The sequence below is a fragment of the Petaurus breviceps genome, unplaced genomic scaffold (genome assembly GCF_028583685.1).
Source record: "Petaurus breviceps papuanus isolate PSGF00001 unplaced genomic scaffold, PetGlider_PUasm1.0 207, whole genome shotgun sequence".
NCBI lineage: Eukaryota > Metazoa > Chordata > Mammalia > Diprotodontia > Petauridae > Petaurus > Petaurus breviceps.
In genome coordinates this window covers 13,056,460-13,075,062 of record NW_027185850.1, presented here as the reverse complement: position 1 = coordinate 13,075,062, position 18,603 = coordinate 13,056,460, and the positions used below count along the sequence as shown (strand labels likewise).

General features: G+C 44.1%; 1 protein-coding gene across 6 annotated transcripts in view; it reads right to left on the bottom strand.

Moving 5' to 3' along the window:
* Positions 1-18,603, bottom strand: part of LOC138164907 (dedicator of cytokinesis protein 7-like) — a 324,437-nt gene that overhangs the window by 93,403 nt on the left and 212,431 nt on the right. For all 6 annotated transcript variants that reach the window (XR_011169221.1, XM_069092865.1, XM_069092861.1 and 3 more), the window contains exons 11-15: positions 14,668-14,748; positions 11,437-11,602; positions 10,592-10,734; positions 10,209-10,302; positions 9,222-9,384 (exon numbers count right to left, since the gene is read on the bottom strand). Coding sequence is in view for 5 of the 6 variants with exons in the window: in XM_069092865.1 (XP_068948966.1) it covers positions 9,222-9,384; positions 10,209-10,302; positions 10,592-10,734; positions 11,437-11,602; positions 14,668-14,748 (647 nt within the window). In the remaining variant the exon portion in view is untranslated. The remainder of the gene's footprint in view (positions 1-9,221; positions 9,385-10,208; positions 10,303-10,591; positions 10,735-11,436; positions 11,603-14,667; positions 14,749-18,603) is intronic.

The following is an 18,603-nucleotide window of genomic DNA, read 5'->3' as shown; positions in this document are numbered from 1 at the left end:
CCCAGGACTTTGAGACCTGCCACCCAGAGCTGCCAAGGACTGAGGAGACATGGCTGTTATGCTGGTACTTTGTCTGTTTTGATGTTGTTTTGCCAGATTTGTCCACTGGTGAAGGACAGTGCTGTTGTTGCAGAAGACTGGGAAACTTTCTGTTTGTTCAGAAGCCCCAAAGAAGGATTTTCTTGTTGTATGTTTACAGAAATCCTGGGAGAGGGTTTTGCTAATGTTTTCAGGAGTCCTAGGACTGTTCTGCAGACAGAGAATGAATTAATGAAGAGACTGGCAATGTATCTTGTGGCCTTGCTAAGCTTTGTCTCCCCAGGAACAAAGATTGCTGAGAACTTGCCTGGTGTCAAGATGAAGAAAAGACCTCCATTTGGGTATTAAGTGCTGTGCTTAAACTTGTTGTAACTCTGGGGTAGATTCAGTTGTGATCCAGGGGTGGGGAACTTTTGACCTTTTTGTGTTCTATGATTGAACAAATGAATGTACTTTACTTATGATTGGAAACTAATCTCCATTTGAGAACAGGGGTTTTGTGATGGACTAAATGAAGGTATAGCCTAGGGGTGGAGTAGTATTTAGAACAGGGACTTTGTAATTGATTAAATGAATGTAATGTCCTGGGGTGGGGTAGTATTTGGAGATTATTGAATCACACTTAGTAAATGCTGTATTTTGAATGATGTCATATTTTGATCTTCTCTGTTCTTAATTTTTCATTGAATAAAATAGAGAGCACCTATGCTGGTATTTTGAACCTTGGGAAGTTGCCTTTGCTTGGCATTACATTACATTACATTACACTTCCTCACCATCTCCTGCCCCCCCCCCCAGATCCAAGCCGTTGCCAAGGCTGGTGACTTCACATTCCTAACACCCCAAATCCTCCCCTTCTCCCCTCTGATGCTGCCCCCACCCAGATACAGACCCTCCTCATCTCGGGCCTGCATTGCTACCATCGCTGCTGGGGGGTCACCTGCCTCGAGGCTCTCCCCACTTAAATCCATCCTTCCTGCAGCCACCAAAGGGATCATCCTAAAGCACAGGCGAGACCATGTCACCCCCCCCACTCAATGAACTCCAGCGGTTCCCTGGGGCCTCCAGAATCAAACAGAAAAGGCTGGGTTTGGCATTCAGAGACCTTCCTAACCTGCCCCCTCCTTCCTTCCCAGGCTTCTTGCACCTCACCCTCCCACACATGGCCCCCCACAGTCCCCCCTGCCATGTGACCCCCCCCCTCCCGCCTCCCCCCCACGGGCCCCTCCCCCCTGCGAGGGGGCCTTGCTGCAGCCACCAAAGCCCCCCCCCCCCCCCCTCCACCCCGCCACCCCGCCCCCCCCCCCGTGGCCCCCCCACACATGGCCCCCTGACTATCCCACAAATAAGAGCCTCCGTCTCGTGGCTCCTCCACTCTAGTTACTGAGCTCGCCAGCTGAACCCACCTCCCCAACCCCTCCTCTAGTCTGCTTGCTGTCTGCCCCATTAGACATGCAATCCGCTGCTTCTTTTTGTACCCCCAGTGTGTGGCACATAGTAGGTGCTTAACAAATGATTATTACTTCATTAAGCCTGACCAAGTCACTTGCCCTCAGTCTGTGTTTCCTCACCTGTAAAAGGGAAATGATGAAAGCACTGACCTCCCAGGGCTGTGATGATGAAGTAACATTCTAAAGCACTGTGCAAACCCTAAAACGTCACATAAATCTTTTTATTATTATGTTGCAAACCACCTGCCCCTGAATTTGCTCTTAACGTTTCCTGCGTCTTGTTGTGACACTATAAAAAGTGGCGCATTCCTCTCATTCTATCCATTCTACTACGTTCAGCTCCAGCAGACCGCGCAGCGGCTCTGCTGGCTATAGTCAGAACGGCGTCTATCCCTGATAATCACTTATGAAGCTCCTGCTGGGTACCAGGGGCCACCCTCCACGGCCACCAATGAAGTCCCAAATGCCAGCTCTAGAGAGTTGGGGAGTTACTCTCTTGGGCCAGTCCTTGTCCTCTGACCTCCCTGCTGGTTACAGCACCAACCTGTGCTTCCGCCACACGGCTTCATCTCCCCACCGGTTTCCTGGCTGGCTCCTTTGCTGGCTCCGCTCACTTCCTCGGCTCCTGGAGAACCAGCTTCAGTCCTCATACTTCTGAGGCTTCTTTTCTTAGGAAACTCATCCTATTTTTTTTAATGTGTGTGAGTGTATGCATGTGTGTGCCTGTGCATGTGTAAGTGTGCATGTGTGTGCCTGTGTCTGTGTGTGCACGTGTGCATGTATGCCCACACAGTAAATAGTGATGGCTAAGGCAAACATGGGCCTCCCCATTCAGCAGCCTCTCATGATTCTACATGGACTGATTCTGTCTGTACAAAAGCTTTCAAGTTTTACAAAAAGAAAATTGTCTGAAACGACCTTCAACGGCCTTCTGTTCTCTTTAACACAAATGCTGTGCTGCCAGCATTCGGAGCTTCTGCTGGTGGATCACAGGGACCGTGCTGCCCCCAGGCTGTTTCTGCCCTTGGCTCTACTGACTGATGGGCAGCTGTGCTGGGCTCTTCCTGGCTCTTTGTATTTTAAAGCAGGACCAAGGAGTGTCAATGAGGCCTGCTGTACAGTACAGCCTGACGGCTAGAAGGGCTGGGCCCTCTCCATTGCTCCTGTCGTCACCACCTCTTTGAGATTCTAGGCTTTGTTTTTTTTTTATTCATGACTTTCAGGTAGTTCAATAATTCTTAAATTATCTCTTTTCAACCTATTTTCTGGGTCAGTTGTTTTTCCAATGAGATATTTCACACTTTCTCCTATTTTTTTTTTCATTCTTTTGATTTTGTTTTATTGTTTCTTACTGTTTCATGGAGTCGATCATTGGCTTCAGGGAGCTTTTGTCCCTCCTTTTCTATTTGGCCCATTCTGCTTTTCAAGGAGTTCTTTTCTTCAGTGAATTCCTGTACATCTTTTTGCTATGTGGTCAGTTCTGCTTTTGAGGGAGCTCTTCTTCTCAGTGAGTTTTTGTGCCTCTTTCCATTTGGCCAGTTCTGCTTTTCGAGGTGTTGTTTTCTTCAGTATTTTTTCATGCCTCCTTTCCCAAGGTCTTGCATCACCGAAGCCTCCCCTCCTGCTATGTGACCAGCTCATCTTTTCCCATCAACCAAAAAGCATTATGAAGCACCTACCATGTGCCAGGCAATGTAGCAAACACTAAGGATCCAAAAAAAGGTAAAAACAGTCCCTGCCCTCATGGAGTTCACACTCAACGGGGAAGAGAACACAGAAACATCTGTGTCCAGGTAATCTCAGAGGGAGCACAGCAGCGCTGGCAGGAGACAGGCCCCTACTCAAGGTCACAGGAAGTGTGGGGGGAGTGTAAGCCAGGTTTTCTGATGCTAAATCCCAGTCACTTCCTGGATGTCCTTTCTCCTCCTTCTGATTCCACTGTCTCCTCATCACAGTCACTTCCCTGCTCAGCAAGCTTCAGCAGCCTAGGTCAGGGTGAGCTCCTCTGTCCCATACTGAAAGCCCTGCCTCCCCAAGCTGGGTCCAAACTGCCTTTCTAATGCTTACTCTAGACCACATGCTTGTATGCTCATACCCCGGCCAAACTCTCTGTGCCTTTACTTACACTCTTCCTTATGGATGGGATCACCAGAGTTCCCAAATTTCTTCTCTGATACTTCCTACCAGGGTGCTAAGGGGCCTCAGACTAGCCACTTCTTTCTGAAATGTTATGAAATCTATTTTTCCTAAAGTGTTAATATCACATGGTTACTCTTGCCCATGGTTCTCATCACTTCCAACGTAGCAATTAGCTTTTATCCTCAGTGGTCAGAATTAAGTCCTCCACCTTCCAACCGATGAAAACTATCGAAAATGTAAGTCAAGAACATCTGATTCTCAGCGCCCAGAGGAATAAGGCTTCTATTCGTTGTCCTGATAGCTGACATCACCAATCACAAGTACCTCTTGGTGCTGAGTGTGTGGATTTAATTAAAAAACCATCAGTCCCATGCTCCCAATGGCCATGGGCTTTCTGGCAGAGCCCACCCCAGCATGAATTCAGTCCTCTCCTCAATCACTCCTAACTGCTCTCTACCACATGCCCCTATCCTGGAGATCACAGAGAGGAGATCATTCTACCATCCCCCAGATCAGACTTGTTTCACTGAACAAACCACACCTTTTCATTGGTCCTGGATCCATCTCAACAAATCACAGTGAAATTGATGCCACCAAGTCTGCCCACTTTTCCAATCACCACACCTATCTCATGGACTGTTGCGCAGAGGAAAATGGGTTAGCACATATGAAGCTGCAAACCTTAAAACTTTATATAAATATCAGCTATTATTTTGTGATAGCTCCAACTACATTCTGTCCATTGTCTCTTCCTCTGTCTACTGTAACATATGCATGAAAAATTAGAGCTAATTGGTTCCAAATTTCACCCTATTTATTTTTTCCTATAAATTTCTGGGAATTTTCTTAGATGTCATTTTATCTGTGTTATAGCTGCTGTATTCCAGAGGACCCAGTTTTATTTTTCTTTATTTAATCTTTTTTTTTTCCTTTTGGAGGGCAATTGGGGTTAAGTAACTTGCCCAAGGTTACACTGCTAGTTTTTTTTTTGTGTGTGTGTGTGTGGGGGGGTGTTAAATGTCTGAGGCCGGAACCGAACTTGGGTCCTCCTGACTCTGGCGCCTGCGCTTTACTCACTGCACCAGCTAGACTCCCCACTCTTTATTTAATCTTAAAACTGCTCCATGTTGAAAAATTAATTCTCTCCTCTCTGTGGTTCATCAAAACTGTTCTTCTTGTAACATATCAGTAATCAGACACTCAACAATCAGATGAGAGCAAATCATGGTAAAATGGTTCGTTGGTTGTTGTCCTGTATTCTTGAGGAAGACCAAAATGGCATCACTGTGCTAAAGTCAGGTTTCAATGTGTCTGACGGTGGCTGATCTGACCAGTATGAGCTTGGAATGCTGTATCCCAGGTCAGGCACAAATAGTTTGTGTGAACATTTTGGGTGAATTCTCCAAATTCGCTCATCCTGCGTGACCTTTGAGTTGTCTCAATTCTGTTTTGCTCATAGAGCATAATAGCACCTTCTCTGATGTGGGCACACCATGCTGAGTGGTCCTGTGCCAGTGTCTCCTATGTCACACAACAGATCCCAAAGTCCTTGAGAGAGACCTTGAGAGTGTCCTTGTATCACTTCTTCTGACTGTGAATGCTTGCCCTGTATGAGTTCTCCATAAAACAGTCTTTTTGGCAAGCATACATTTTGCATTCAAACAAGGTGGCCAGTCCATGGGAGTTGCACTCTCTGAAGCAGAGTCTGAATGCTTGGCAGTTCAGTTCAAGTAAGGACCTCAGTGTCTGGTATCTTATCCTGCCAGGCGATCTTCAGAATCTTTCTATGACAATTCACATGGAAGTGATTCTGTTTCCTGGCATGGCACTGGTAGGCTGTCCAGGTTTCACAGGCTTACAACAATGAGGTCAGCTCAACAGCTCAGTTTGGTAGTCAGTCTAATGCCTCTTCTCTCCCACGCCTTCCTTCAGAGCCTCTCAAACACTGAGCTAGCTCTGGCAAAGACAGTAACCAGGAAGCACTTTTCCTGGAGGAGACCAATGTGTGGGTGAAATTTGCTTCTCTCAGACACTGCCACTCAGGTGCTGGAACAGAAGCCACAAGGGTAAGCAGTGGCTGGCGGAACCTCACTCCCTTTCCTCTTTAGGGAAAAATAGAACGCCAACACACAGAGAGGCCATGACAGCAGATGGAAAGTGCCATGGGAGCAGCAGCAAAGCAGCTGTGCCATCTCCTTTTGACGTCATTTCCACTGATAACACCACATCATTCTGAACCACCTGACAGGACTGTCTCGGCTGGGTCTGCGTAGCTATGGCTAGAACACCAATCAAAGGACTTGCCAGTTGTCTCCACTGGGCTGTTTCTAGGGCAATGGATGGGGGGAGGGCTGGGCTGAAAGCAGAGACAGGGGAAGGATGCTGACCCCCTGGGCTCTTATGCTCACCATCAATAGCCAGTGCTGAGATGCTGTTGTTAAGTGCTGGCAGTGGTAAGGAAAACAGGCCTTTTCTTCACAGGGAGTGCTCCCCTCTATGGCAGCCGTATGGCCGGGGCAGACCAGGTGGTCATGGGGGCCTGACCTGCCTGGCACATACCACATCCTGTCACTTCCACAGGGCGCCTGCCTGCTTTGCTTCTTTCTTCCCTGTCCCAAACCAATGGTGCCATTTCATTTGCTACCTTCAGATAATACCTTCTTCTCCCTTCTCTCTCCTCTCCTCCTGACATTTTCTGTATTTCCATACCAGATTATAAGCTCCTTAAGGGCAGACACTGACTTGCTTACTTGTATTTCTATTCCCAGCACCAAAAACAGTGCTTGGCACAGAGTAAGCTCTTAACAAATGTTTTTCCAGTTACTCATTAATTTATAATAAATCAGGCTATTGAGTCTTGATCATGGTCCCCTACATTCCAAAATTTAACCTGCTCCCTCTGGTCACATACTTTCCACTTACGTGGCACCTTCAGATATGTATTTCCAGTGAAACTTGAGGCAGACTTTAATAAAAATGTGTGACTGACATGTTCCTCATCACATAAAAGAATATGACTTATTTTGTGGAAAATGCAGCAGTAGGAAAAGGGCTACTAAGGAGAAGGAGCTTGACCTTACTCGACTACTTCCATTTTCCGAACTTTGTTCACTTCCTCGAGGACACCCTTCATCTACAAACTAATTAATCTCTTTCTGGAACAAAATAATGTATCCTCCTTGCTTCAACAGCTCTCTCTGGTAACATATTACTCACGTAGCATGATCATCTCCATAAAATATGAGACTTAATAACCTTCACGTCACATACCACAATTTATCAATGGTAAGGTTTGTTAACAGGTTATGAGCATTTTACAGGAGAATTTTTTTATAGGGCTGCACAAAATACAAAAAGGAATATGGTGAGGCACAATTTTAACCTGAAACCAATTTACGCTGATGAAAACTATTAAAGTCTATGGTATGGGCTCGTGTTCAATAAATGTTTAAAAGGAATATGCCTAATCTTATTGATGAGCATAGATGGGGCTGCTATTCTCTGGGAATAAACTGCTCACTCATGGGAAAAGAATGATCCCTTCTATGAGATTTTTAATGACCCTAAGAAAAAAATTTTGGTTCCACTATTACACTCACTATTTAATGCTTGAGATGGACTTTAGGTTCTGTAATTAGCAGGACAATTTAGAGGCAGTCATTGCTGAATAGAGTGGGACAGTTTAGATGACCTTTCAAGGCCTAGTCTCATGTTCAACTTCCATAAATCTATTCTTAAAGCCGAACAGTTTATTTGAAGAATTGTGTAGGCCTTTAATAATACAGGATAGGATGAAACATAATGGTAACTCAAGGTATTGATGTAACAAGTAAATTTACTCATGGTATGTATTCGCATCAAATATGTCAAACAAAGGAAAATAAAAATAAAAATGTTCCAACCATTTTGCCATACAGAACTTTCGAACTTGTCAATGAAGGCAGGGGAAAGGACCCCTGTGGACCGTTCATACATATTCTTGAGCCATCCCGTTTGGCTCACGTCCCATGGGAGTGGAAATGTTATTGATAACTGGCCACACTTGCCTTTCTGGCTGTCACTTCATGGCACATCACCAGTGCTGTTGGACTTTTTTAGCACTCTGAGTACCATAGTGACAGGACATGAATTGACAACCACAAAGGTAAATTGTGCCAATTATCAATAACATTTCCACTCCAATATAATGCAAAAAAGAAACCTTACTACAAATTCTGAATGTTATCTCTATTCCAATAAATGTTACTTACATATTTTAACATCTAATCTTAGCAAAAATGATACTTAGTCAAACAACTAGTTGTTTTTTAGTCAGTAACAAGAGAACAGAACTTCTGCACAGTAGACGAAATAAGCCATATGTTTTATACACTGTCAGTATGAAGTAAGACATATTACTTATTTAAAAGCCAACCTATTTCCCTTTGGACTCTTCTGTCTTCATTGGTAACAAGGGCTTGAAACTATTAATTTGAAAATTAATTGTTGACACTATTCTTAACATTTAAGGAAAATGTCAGTGTTTCTCAAGAGCATTTTAAAAATGTCTCAGCTTTTCCAATAATAAAACAAAGGTTGAGTGGAATCTTTGAAGACTTTTCACTGAAAAGCAAGTAGGTATCTTGACTCAGAGGTTGGTTGCCTTGTCCACTACACCACCTGCCCCAACATTTATAATTACTAACAACGGTAATAATGCATACTCATCCATGGAACACTGAAGCTGATGAAAACCATACTCAGAAATATGTGGCCTTTTTGAAAACTTAATCCACAACAGACACAATCTACTGATCTGCTAAACCAGTGCAGAACGCCAGGGGCAAACAGGCTGATGGGGGGTCTGTACCTCAGATGAGCAGGGTTTCAGGCTGAAACCTTAGATTAAGCATCTGTTGAGCTCAACTAAGAGACTCTCTGGGATGCAGTGAATTTTATCTGTAAAGGGGGACTAGAGGCTTTCTGTCCTTTCTAGCTCTAAAATTCTATGACTTAGACCAAGAGGTGATAAGAGAACTCATCAGGGGTTTCAGAGAAGAAACAAAAGACGAGGAAATGGTTAAAAAAAAAAAAGGCCCATGAGGAAAGGTTAAAATGTTGCTGTCATTTCACCTGGCAAAGGAAAATTTGCAGAATGACTGAATGGTCTTCCAACATATGAGATGTTATTATACAAAGGACAGAAAAACGCCATTTTACTCAATCTGGTAAAGACTGAACACAAGGAAATGAACGTAAACATGAAACAATATCTTTAGGTTAGATATTTGAAAGTATTTCTTGGCAAAGGACATTTTTAAAGACTGAAATGGATTAAAAAATAGATTCTGGAATTATCTTGGCAAAGGGCGTTTAAAAATTTCGTGTGTTGTTGGCCTCTCCATGTCACCTCTAGTATTAAGATTTCATGAAGGTGATTGCTTTCACTACTCCAGAGCTGGGTTAAGGGTTCTGGAGGGCCGGAAGGCTGGAGGAGGGGCAGCACTGTGAGTCCACATGCCTTTGGCTTCTCTGTCACACTAGGCTCCAGCTTTTGTCTTTCGGTAGCAAATTTTCAACGCCCCACCTTGAAGTCAGATGAAAAGCTCTTACCTGTAAGTAGTGTTCGGAACATACACGTCCCTGGCAGGAAATTCCAAAATTTCCCTAGTAGGTCTGACTCTACTGTCAGGGTAGAGTTTGACTTGCAGCAATTCGGGGGTTAGGCAGTAATGGGGGTTCTCAGGTGCAGGAGAAATGTCGATCTTCAGCTGGGCTGCACATTAAAAAAGGGTTATACTACAACAACTAAAAGAAAACAAAGTTTAGAGTCTTCATTTAAACTTGACTCTGATAGAGGAGTGACCCAAATGTGCACAGTGTTCCTTATCTGGAAACCTGGAGAACCTCCAAAAGGAGCCAAGTGAGTGACAGTCAAATTCTTCTCATTTCACACTCCTGCTTCACGACCCAAACCAAGCCAAAACTCAACGTGTCATTGAGAAACTCAACAACCATTTGTGAAGGGACTACTACTCGCAAAGAAGGTACTAACAGCTGGGGGGAAGGATCTACTCAGTCCCAAGAGCTCCGGAGGGAGACAGTCAGTGCTACAAATATGGGATAAGCCTCTCACACGGGCACCGGGCTCTGAGAGTGCTGCCCTCCGCTGTCTAAGTAGATGAGCTAATGCTGACTTCGGAAGGAATAAGCAAAACTTTACTCTGAAACGGTGGACTCAAGTCAATACTATTTTTAATTATTATTATGTTCATAGCCTTTAATTATTATAAGAATTTACTAAAAAAATATTGCTTTTTCTTTTGTGGGGGAAAAAAATCTATTTTTAGACATGGCATGAAACTATCTCCCCATTTCAGCATGTAAATAATCAGTTTCCCAATGCCCTTGTGTTCAAGCCATATATTTTAAAAGTTTAATGAGGTGAAGGGGAGGAATTAGTCATATGGAACACCTAAGGACATAGGGCACATCTGTGAAATAAGGAGAAATGAATGAAGAAAATGGCAATTGGAATGTCTAGGAAACAGAACCAAGTGCTGATAACCCCCACTCTGCTCCTCCAAAATCAGCACCCACCTGTGATGGGCCTTAATCTCCGTAAAACAGAAGATGGTCTCCTCATATCAGCAAGAAACTTGTACAGATCCTCATCACTCAAGCGGTCTCCTTCCTGTTTCGAAAAAAGGAAGCACATGTTTTATTGGGAACATGCAATTAAGTGAAGAAAAATTCTGGTGTCCTACTGCCCCAATGGACTTGGTGAGATGGTTCCTAAGTCAACAAAAGGATGACTGTGAATTCACACCATTCCTTCCCTGCTTTTACTTTTCTCTCTCTCATCTTCTGTGAGCACTCCGTCACACCATACTCTGTCTAGCCTTTGTGAAGCCACAACTCAAGGGGGCTACAGGCACACACACTGTCACTCAAACTTCCTGTGGTGTGTGACCAAAAAGTACCTGCTTAAAAAAGTTTGTCACTGTGAGGGTTGCCGGTCGAAAGGTGGTAAGGCTACAAGCCTCGTCTCCACTTGTCGTCCTTTCTAGGGATCGTCTGCCAACAACACTGGAATTTCTCCTCTCAGACCACGATCCTTTGCGTTCTACCAAAGGAAGAAAACAGAATGTCCAGTGAATTAAAACCCTGTTTAAGCCATTAACTCTAAATACAGCAGTATTCTCAGGAGTGAGAAACCATGATTATGCCCCAGGAGCTGCCAAGAGGCAGGGTCACACATCAGAGACGACGGGGCTCAGATGTGAACAGGCCCCCTGAGCCTCCCCCAGTGTGTGAGCACAGGCAGGTCAGGGGACTCTGAGCAGCCTCAGCTTCTTCAGCTGGGAAATGGAGGCATGCGGCCCTACTCTGCAGGGTTAGAGAGAGGATCCAACCTTACAGAACTATGGAAATGGCACTTACTACTATGATTCCTACAAAGTAAGAGAAAGATGTGTGGTTGTTTTAACCTAGCCTCAAAGGCGTGCTATTAACCAGCCTAAGCTTTACTGTGCAAGATCTAGATATCGCTCCTATGGGGGGAGATGAAGTTCCTGGTTTGAAAGACACTCGGAATTAGCTAAACAGACGCACGATGATCTCCTCAGAACAGGAGGCACCCTCAGTCTTGACAGTGTGATCTGAAGTCAGAGCAGATGACTTGCTCCCACGCTGCCCAGAGGCCACACTGTTACTGAGGAATTACATTTACTGAGTGTCTGACTCCCATTCCAGGGACTAGAAAGGACAGGGGGACCATCAGCAGCAGGAGTTGGACGGCTGGGCAGCATCTGGGCCCCTACCATACCTCCAGCACTGATTTCTACGTCAGTGGAATCTCTTTCCAAACTCCCGGCACTGCTGACAATGTTCATCAGGTGGATTGCTGTCCAAGCAAAAGGCATGCGGTACTTCCCGAGTCTTTGACAAAACTGGTCTGCCTGGCTCCTCAGCTTCTCCAGCTTTTCTTTGTTCTGAGAAAACAAGCAGAGAAAGGAGGCCACATGTTCTGTTACTGTGCTGGAAGTCCATAAGCGACCACTTCAGGTACTGTGCAGCCGGCACAGAATCCCCAGAACTGGCCGCAGCTCACTGTGCACGGGGGCCATGCAGATGCATTCGACAACCTCACACTCTGCAGAAAGATGGGCACACGGGTACAAATACTGCAGATCTCCCTGCCAAGGAAGGGATACCACTTCTAACGGTATCAGCTATTCATTCACCGATTCAATAAACCTTTACGAAGCATGTTGTGCACAAGTACGAGATACACTACAGGGATGCCAAGAGGAACAAAGTTCAGCCCCTCGTCCTCAGGGAGATGATAATCCAGCACATGCAAGAGATGGCATGAGGGAGAAATGGAAACTTGGTCAGACAAGCTTCCAAAACCAAAACTGCTTTTCCCCTTGCAAAAGCCTGGGGGCAAAAGGATTTTGGACGCATCTGATTTACAGCTACCTGTGTCACAAGGCTAAGTAATCTCGCAGCCAGACAAGTATACAAGTAGCTCCGGAGGTTAGATATTTACTACAGTTCCAAATAATTCAGAGCTGAACTATGAGACTTCGTCTAGTATTTCTCCAAATGCTAGACCAGCTGGCAAGGCTGGCTCAACGGTTTATCTCTTCGTTTTGGGGCTTTGGGGGTTTTTTGTTTGTTTTTGCTAAAAGACCATTTTTACTAGTCATCTCTTCCACATCAGTGAAGTCAGAGGAGCCGCGCCCACACAATCTGGAAAATCCACGTAAAATTTTTGGCCCTCTCTTCATACCAGAGAAGCAGTCAGCATTTTTTTCTTTTTCTATTATGAGGCCAATTTATTGTAAAATCTGGGTTAAGTATTTGTTCATAGGCTATATGTAGGTCAAAAATACTCTTTTGCAAGGAAATTTCAAAAATATGAAATAAGAAAATGTTTTTTAAAGTGAAACAAATTTGAGAATGATATAGAACATACAGCATCTATAAAAAAAGACACTTTAAAAAATGACTATTGAGTAGCTTGTGTGGTGCACCTAAAATGTCCTTATCACCCTCAGATCAAGAGGCTGGAGAAGAGACGCTGTGTCAGGTGGCACGTAGACAACTTCAAGGCCTTCACCATAGAATTCATAGGGTCCTGGGTGGCCGGGGCACTGTCCAGAGGCAATGACACCTTACAGGGAAACCCCTGGCTAGCAAGGTCTTTCCTAACCTCGAACACACAATACTGATGGAACCAGTCAAGGAAAAGTCTATGGCTTCCTCCTCAACATCCCAAAGACAGGCACCTAGTAGCTGTGCTTAGCTTTCCAAGCTCGAGATCTGGCAGCGTCATGTATCAGGGCTGTCTTTATCATGACCCCTATGACACTAGCACACAGGAGCAGGGCCACCCCCCATCACGGCTCGGGAGCCGGGGCTTGCTCTTCTCCTTGGTGGATGCATTTTCAAATATGGGGCAGTTTCATCAGTGCTGAGGATCCTTCTTTTCCAACAGACTCTTCAGGGTTTCGGCAAACTCCCTAGATGCCTCTTGAGCAGCACATGGCCTCTCCTATCACTTTTAGATTGTGCAGGCTAAACCTTTTCTAAAAAATTTCTGAACCAGCCTTTGCATGCCTGAAAATCTGTAAAGTTAGACCCCGACCTTCATTTTCCTTTAGGAAATCATGTATGCACTTAGCCTTTTCTCCTATGATGCCAGTGTCTGCAGGATGTCTTTTTTTTTTCCTTTTTGGAGGGCAACTGGGATTAAGTGATCTGACCAAAGTCACACAGCTAGCAATTGTGTCAAGTGTCTGAGGCCGGATTTGAACTCAGGACCTCCTGACTCCAGGTCTGATCCTCTATTCACTGTGTACCTAGCTCCCCCTGAGGATGCCTTTTTTATAATCACCTTGCACCCAATAGAAGGCTGCACTTTCTGCGCAGGAGAGATGTGGTTTATGCTATAAAGTAGCTGGTGTAGCTGTAGCAAAAGTTTCTAGGATTTCCTCCTCTTTATTCTTGATATGCCTAAGGTCATCCATAATGGTGTCCAACCAAAGCAGCCATTTTGCTGAATGAAGCTCATCTAACAATTCTGCTTTTTCCTTCAAGCTCCTCCCTTTTCTCTGTTTCTTGGGAAGCCTTTCTGAACCACAAGGAACACTATTCTTGGGACTCATGATTTTAATAGAACTTATGGAGTTTACACAACACAAAACACAAGAAATCACAGGAGACTGGGCCAGAAGCACGCTTGGCATCTCTGAACCACAGTTCTTTTACTGCAAATTTAATCTTAAGAAAAAAGATTGTGTAGCTGTTCATTTATATCATTAAAGAGTAAAATACATAGTCAGGTAAAATTCTACGTAACAATACCATACATTTAATGCATCACAGGCACTAAACTTTCAAAGCTATCTCCACATTTCTAGCCTTTGTGTTGCATCCTCTGGCTTTCATGTTCTTTTCACAAATTCTAACTTTTTACTTATTTTAACTTTTAAAAAAATGTTGATATTATGCAATAGTGTGTGTATGTATGTGGAGTGTGTGCGTGGTGTGTGTGTGGTATGTGTATGTGTGGTATGGTTTATATGTGTGGTGGGGTGTGTGTGTGGGGAGGGGTGTGTGTACAGCATTTTTGAGTTTCTGAACTTTTTTCTGCATCATCTGCTGGCCTTTGTGCATCAACTGCAGGTTCGACAAACCCATGAAAGATCAAAACCGTGATGGAGAAAGTCATGATGTGGAGAGGGCCTAAGCTGAGAACACAGAATGGAAGAGATAAGGATGCCTTGGGAGGTCCTGAGGTCCCCGTTAAACACGGAGGACTGAGGGATCACCTGTCAGCGTCGGAGCAACTAGGGTTCAAGACCAGGGTGAGAATGTGATGATTTCTGTGGTTCCTGCCAACTCAAGATCTATGCACCCATGGATCAACTGAGCTTTACAAAAGCAAGGAGGCCAGTCTGAATTTCTACTAAAAAAGAAAGCTCACTAAAATTTTAAATTGGCATGCTATTTCCTTAGACAGAACTGAAGAGAGAATGGGAGTGATCACCTTGGTGGCATCCGCTTCTTTGAAGATCATATATGGTTCTGCACACTCTCCAATGTCCCCCTGCTGCAGAACTTTTTCCAGCTGAGAAAAGAAAAAGAGGATGCCAGATTACATTTACAACTAAATCAACAATTTAACAATGCCACAAAAAAAAAAAAAAACCCCACACAGTTCTACCACAATGCAAAAGGAAAGAACAATGACAAAAAGTAGCTGAATACTCTGCAATCATCCCGGCTGAGGCTGGCCCTGGAGAAGAGGGGAAAAAGGCATCTCCTCCTTCTTCCAGCACAGTGTGCGGAGGAAAGTGGGTGAAGGAATATTTCATGACATCAGATGGATGAACAAGAATTGCTTTTTTACTCTTTTTAAATCATTTTTATAAGAGATGGTTCACCAGGCAGAGAAGGGCAGTTAGCAGTGACAAATTCAGAAACAAATGTGACATAAAACAAAATTCTGAAAAAAATTTAACTCTAGAGGCAGCTAGGTGGTGCAGTGAATAGAGCACCGGCCCTGGAGTCAGGAGGATCTGAGTTCAAATCCGGCCTCAGACACTTAACATAAAACTAGCCGTGTGACCTTGGGCAAGTCACATAACCCTAACTGCCCTCCAAAAAAAAGCAAAAAAGAAAATTTAAGTCTATAACCACCTAAAGACAGACTTCTTCACCTTTACTGGATGGGGATCCTTTTGGCAGTCTGATGAAGCGAAAAGATTTTATTTGTTCTTTTTCTACATTTTTAGTTGTATGCCTACTTCACTGATCTGTTTCTCTGTTTTACTGATGTAAAGCAACCAGAGATATTAATTTCCCCCTAAGTACCATTTTTGCTATATTCCCCACATTTGGGTGTATTGTCCCATTGTTGTCATTTTCTCTAATGAAATTATCAATTGTTCTTGTGATTTGTTCTTTGACTCACTTATTTTTTAGGACTAGAATATTTAATTTTCAATTAATTTTGATTTCTCTTTCCATTGTCCATTATGGAATGCAAATTTTATTGAATTTTTATCTTAAAATGATGTATTTACTATTTCTGTTTTATGCATTTGGTTTAAGGTTTTTACAGCCTAATACATGGTCAGTTTTTGTGGAAGTGCCACATATGGCTGAGAAGGCAATATATTCTTTTCTGTTCCCACTTATTTTTCTCCAGAGATCTATCTAACTTTTCCAGAATTTTATTCACCTCCTTAACTTCTTTCTGGTTAATTTTTTGGTTAGATTTACCTAGTTCTGAGATGAGAGGGGAAAGTTGAGGTCTCCCACTAATACAGTTTTATTATCTATAAACTGAAACTCATTTAACTTCAAAAATTCAGATGTTATACCATTATATGCGCATATGTTCAGTATTGATATTTCATTGTCTGTGGTAACTTTCAGCAAGATACAGTTTCCTTCTTTATCTTTTTAAATTAGATCTGTTTTTGCTTTTGCTCTGTCTGAGATCACGATGCGGTCCCTGCTTTCTTTGTGTCAGCTGAAGCAAAGCAGATTCTGCTGCGGCCACTTAACTTTACCCTGTGTATATCCCTCTGCTTCAGTGAGTTTCTTGTAAGCAACATATTGCAGGATTCTGGGTTTTAATCCACTTCCATTTGATGGGTGAGCTCGTTCCATTCACATTGACAGTTATGATAACTAACTGTGTATTCCTCTCCGTGCTATATTTTGCTTGTTTATCCCCTCCCTTCCCTCCTCACAAATGTTTTGTGTGATTACCACCTTCCCCCATATGCCCTCCCTTTTATCAGTGCCCCCTTCTACTATCCCTGTCCCTTTTTACTTCCTTATGGGGTAAGATAGACTTCTATGTCCAACTAAGTATATATGTTATTCCCTCTGTTAGCCAATTTTGATAACAGTGAGGTTTAAGATTTGCCCTCCCCCACCCCCATCTTCCCTTTCATTATAATAACTCTTTCATGCCTCTTTTGTGTGGGATAATTTACCCCATTCAATCTCCCCGCTCCTTCTTCCAATGCAATTTTCTTTCTCACCCCTTCATTTCTTGAGGTATCATCCCATTGAAGTAATCCTATATCCACACTTTGTTTACATATACTACATCTAATTGTTCTTCTAGTGATAAAGTTAAGAGTTACAAATATTATCTTGCCATACAGAAATATAAACAGTTTACTGAATTTCTTACATTTTCTCTTTCTTGTTCCATTTTTTACCTTTTTATGCTTCTTGAGTCTTGTATTTGAAGGTCAATTTTTTATTCAGATCTGCTCTTTCAATTAGACATGCTTTTTCCCTGAAAGATTATATTCAAATTTTCTGAATAAGTGATTCCTGGTTGTAATCTTTTGCCTGCTGGTATATCATATTCCAAGCCCTCAGTTCTTTAAAATGGAAACCTCCAAATCCTGTGTAATCCTGATCGTATCTCCATGATATTTGAATTGTTTCTTCTTGACTGCTTGCAATACTTTCTCCTTGATATGTGAGCTCCGGAATTTGGCTATAATGTTCCTGGTAGTTTTCATTTTGGGATCTCTCTCAGGTGGTGATTGGTGGATTTTCTCCATTTCTATTTTGCCCTTTGGTATTAATATATAAGGGCAGTATTCTTTGATAATTTCTTGAAAGATGTGGTCCAAGACTTTTTTCCTTTCGTGGCTTTCAGGCAACCAATAATTGTTATATTATCTCTCCTGGATCTATTTTCTAGGTTAGTAGCTCTTCCAACTATAAATTTCACATTTTCTTCTATTTTTTTACTGTTTTGATTTTATCATATCTTGATGTCTCATAAAATAATTAATTTCCACTTGTTCTGTGCTGGGGCTCTGGGTCTTACTGCTGGCTTTCCCTGGGCTTTCAGGGCTTAGATGCTTGCTATTTCTGGAGGCTAGGTTTCTGGCTTGTACTAGGTTGGGGGGAAGGGTGATGCCTCCCTGTTGCCCTCCCCCGGGTGTGGGGTTTAGCTGCTGGTCTGCCCCAGGGGTGGGCCCTGCTGCTGGGCTGCTATGGAAACAAGGCCCCTCTGCTGGTAAGCCCCAGGGGCGAGGTCTCCTTGTTGGTCAGCCCAGGGTGGGGCTTCACTGTTGGTGAGCAAGGGGTCAAAGCCTCACCAGGGACTTGTCCTGGGGGTGGGATCACTGGGGTGGGCCCTAGCTGGGATGCACACACTGCCTGGGGGCTGCTGGTCTGCAGGAGGGTGGGGGCCTTGCTGGTACATTGCCCCAGGCTTGGAGCCTTGTTGCAGGCCCCCAGCTGTGAGGATGGCTGGGTCTTAGACTTCACTACCCTCCCACCCTAGGGAGACAGACCTTCCTGCCCGGCTGTGAAGCTGCTTTCCTGCTCCCAGATCAATTCTGAGGCAGCTTTCTAGTCTGCAGGGGAGCCTGGGAGGGCTTCAGAGGGTTCCTTCCTCATCTACCATCCTGGCATCGGAAGTGTGTGTAGTGGTATCGTTTTTAATAAAGAGTCAGGGGAGGATTTTGATAACAATTAATGCCAACTTCTCTTTATTGATGCCAAAAGGCTCACGGGTTTGGTGGTGGGGAAGGAACCCTGGCTCTGGCTCCTCCTGCCTGGGGATGGGGGTCCTGCAGCTGGCTGGGCTCCAGCTCCATGGTCAGTCCCACCAGCGGTCTGGACCCGAGGCTTCTGTGGGCCTCTCCCCTCATGCCCATGCCCCTCCTGTGCTCCAGGGATGAGGACTGAGAAAAGCCCATTAAGAACTGAGGGATGGGGGTGGCTAGGTGGCACAGTACATAGAGCACTGGCCCTGGAGTCAGGAGGACCCGAGTTCAAATCTGACCTCAGACACTTAGCACTTACTAGCCGTGTGACCTTGGGCAAGTCACTTAACCCCAATTGCCCTGCCCTCCCCATCCAAAAATAAAGATCTAAGGGATGGTTTTGGGGAATGTGAAAGCAGGACTTGGGATGGTTTGGAGGAGAGTGCGAG